Below are 2,970 nucleotides of genomic sequence, written 5' to 3' on the forward strand. Positions count from 1 at the left end.
TTAATTAAGTATAGAAATTTAAAAGAAAAGGTTTATGTGAGTTAGGTGTTATAAAAAAATAAAATGTAAATAGGAGATTGGGCATGACGTGGGGTCTCTCGGTGCTACATTGGCCAGTGGGGATTGTGTGTATCTGTATTTAACTTTGGACAAAACGTGCTACGAATCATACGCGGCCTAAATCAAAATTCATCACTAATCCAAACCAGTAAAAAAGCTCCACTCTTTTCACGTTAATACTTAATACTCATTATTCGCAACCTTAATTGCCTTTACTGTTGCTAATTAATAAGATCAGCAATGACAAATCATGAATAGTTGTGTTTGTATTTGCAAAGCAGCCACTGAAAAATCTTGAAATTAATTTGGAATATTTATATGGACACAGTATCCTATTCTCATTTTCATTCCTATATTATTCTCTAGAAGCCATCGCCAAAACAATCACAAAGCACCCTACCTAAAGGATAAAACTCCAGGGAGAAATTTCGTTATGTACACTCCAACCCAAAAATTAAAGTGTGATAGATACTAATAATTCCCCTCACCCTTCTTTCTTTCTTCCACCACTCCTTTTCTTTTTCCCTTTCTAATAATCACGGTTTTTCATTTTTAGCTTCTCACTCAAACTCGCAACTACTTTATTAACTTCGCTCCTAAATCTGCTTACAAAATAAGTAACATCCCATTTTACCGCACCCAAGAAAACCGCACACGTATATATATTTATATATATACACCCATTGTTCCCATAATTTTGTTCAACAATGGAAGAAGAGCAAGCACACATAATGAAAGAATTGGAATCCCGAGAAGAAGAAGAAGACGAAGAAGAAGAAGAGCAAGAGGAGGCACTCTCGCTCTGCGACCTTCCACTTAACCGGAATTCCAGAACTCCAAGCTTGGACGAAACGTCGTATAAGAAAATTCTCCGACCCTCGTCGTTACACGATAACGAGATTTTCAATGGCTTCAGCAGCAGCAGCAGCTCCGACATGTGCCCCGCCGACGACATCATTTTCTGCGGCAAACTCCTTCCGCTCAAAAACCTCATCGTCGAAGAGGATAAATCGCCCGCGCGCCGTCGGCGATCAGAGTCTCTCTCCTCCGTGACGCGATCGAACAGTGTCAGCACGTGCACCGGCTCTCGCCGCCTCATGATGAGGAACAGCAAGAGTTTGGATTACAATAGGCTGCGAGAGTCCTCCGTCTCGGAGGTTGACCGGAATTTATCCGGCAGGAGCGGCGCGCTGCCGGAGGCTGCGTCGAAGAAGGCGACAAAGCCGCGCTGGTACTCTCTGATGTTCGGGACGATGAAGGTGCCGGCGGAGATGGGGCTGAACGACATGAAGAATCGGCAGGTTCGGAGGAACGCATCGAGCACGATGTTTGTGTCGGCGGAGAAGGTGGGCGGGAATCGGAGCCCCGGGAAGGTGTCATGGAGAATACTGAAAGCACTGAGTTGCAAGGATCACAGCAGCGTGGCGGTAACGACGTCGTTTCCCTTGCCGCAAGCGTCGTAGGGTGGAAGTCACGTGAGGTAGACGTGACGAGAGTTTTTATTGTTGAATTGACGTGATTGGCCTTGTGGGTTGGGTAAAAGTTAGAGATGGATAGGGGTATTATGGTGATTGGATTGTTGCTTGAGCCAAAGGAAAATATAATATTGACTTCACGTAGAAGGGGTATCTGTACAGTTGTGGAGTGATGCATAAAGGACCATTAGAGGATTCGTTTATTTATTTTTGGTGAATTCTAAGTTTATTTTTGTTCCTTAGGTTGGTGGCTATTCATTATGGGACTCAATGACAATCACGAGAAATCCGACACTCACACAAAAAATGCCTGCTCCTGCCTGTAATTCTTTTCTACCCTTTTTTATCTATTTTTAAATATAATGCCACTCCTTTTTTTCCTTTTGCTGCTGAATCATCATCACATCTTCTAATTTACGAACTCAATTTAATTACAGATCTTCATAACCATGTTTCAATATAATTTTTCTAAATACAGATTCAATTTTTTTTACATAAAATAATATAAAAATGAAATGGAGGTAATATGCTGTTTGATGAATTTAATGTCTTACCTCCTTTGGCTGCTACAGAATACGCCGTCCTGTCACTGATGTGATAACAAGTATATTTTTGTTTAATTAAGTGCATGATTCTTAATTAATGAAATTAATTGAGGACAACAGGACAAGTACAAAAAGCACTTCCAATTATTTTTCTTTCAACAATCTAATGACGTCAGTTTATTAATGAGATAAACATCTAAAAAATAAATAAATCAAATGCAACAATTTATCACGTTAACAAAATAGCACTGTCCTTATTTATTTGTTTTTATATGTGATGATATTAATAAGAAAAAGAGTTTTTAGTCACCACACAAGAAGATAAATATATACGTTGGAGGACACCAACATAGTGAACAAGATGGGGACATAAAAGTTAAAAAAGAAAGAAAAGGGTGAGATTTTAAAATTATTAATTATTAAATGTAGTTTTTGACCTTTGAGTTATTTTAGTTTTGTTTGATATTTCCTTTTATGATGGGATGGGCTAAGAGAAGTTGGCCAAAGATGGTTTAAATGGAGTATGAATATTGCGTGTGCTAACCAAACATGCTGCTAACGACCCTACCATTAACTCAAGTGCCACATTCTCACTCATCAACAATCAACAATAACCCACGTTTGCATTACTCTCTTCTCAACGATTGTTCGATTATCAAGCAAATGCACTTCATTTTCAATTACCACATTCTCACTGGATTTTTAATTATCCACAACAAATTTTAAATTTTTTCATCCAATTTTCTCTCCCTTCTACTACTTAACATGGAGGATTTAATTATTGGGTACACAATTAGCATTCCTTCATGAAATAAATAAGCATTATATAGAATATAGTGATGACTTGGTGCTGAATAAAATATTAATCTCTTCTTAGTTCTTTTAGTTCT

General features: G+C 38.4%; 1 protein-coding gene across 1 annotated transcript; it reads left to right on the forward strand.

Annotated features, from left to right (window-relative positions):
• The first annotated feature begins 412 nt into the window (after positions 1–412).
• LOC137805591 (uncharacterized) lies at positions 413–1,932 on the forward strand. Its single transcript, XM_068605532.2, has one exon. It carries the CDS (start codon positions 768–770, stop codon positions 1,521–1,523), a length of 756 nt encoding a protein of 251 aa, XP_068461633.1. The 5' UTR covers positions 413–767; the 3' UTR covers positions 1,524–1,932.
• Positions 1,933–2,970: the final 1,038 nt, after the last annotated feature.

The sequence above is a fragment of the Phaseolus vulgaris genome, chromosome 3 (genome assembly GCF_051622355.1).
Source record: "Phaseolus vulgaris cultivar YP4 chromosome 3, ASM5162235v1, whole genome shotgun sequence".
NCBI classification, from domain to species: Eukaryota; Viridiplantae; Streptophyta; class Magnoliopsida; order Fabales; family Fabaceae; genus Phaseolus; species Phaseolus vulgaris.

Bases quoted from the DNA above. Each gene is read 5' to 3' on its own strand.
- LOC137805591 (XM_068605532.2), top strand. From the start codon at position 768: ATGGAAGAAGAGCAAGCACACATAATGAAAGAATTGGAATCCCGAGAA.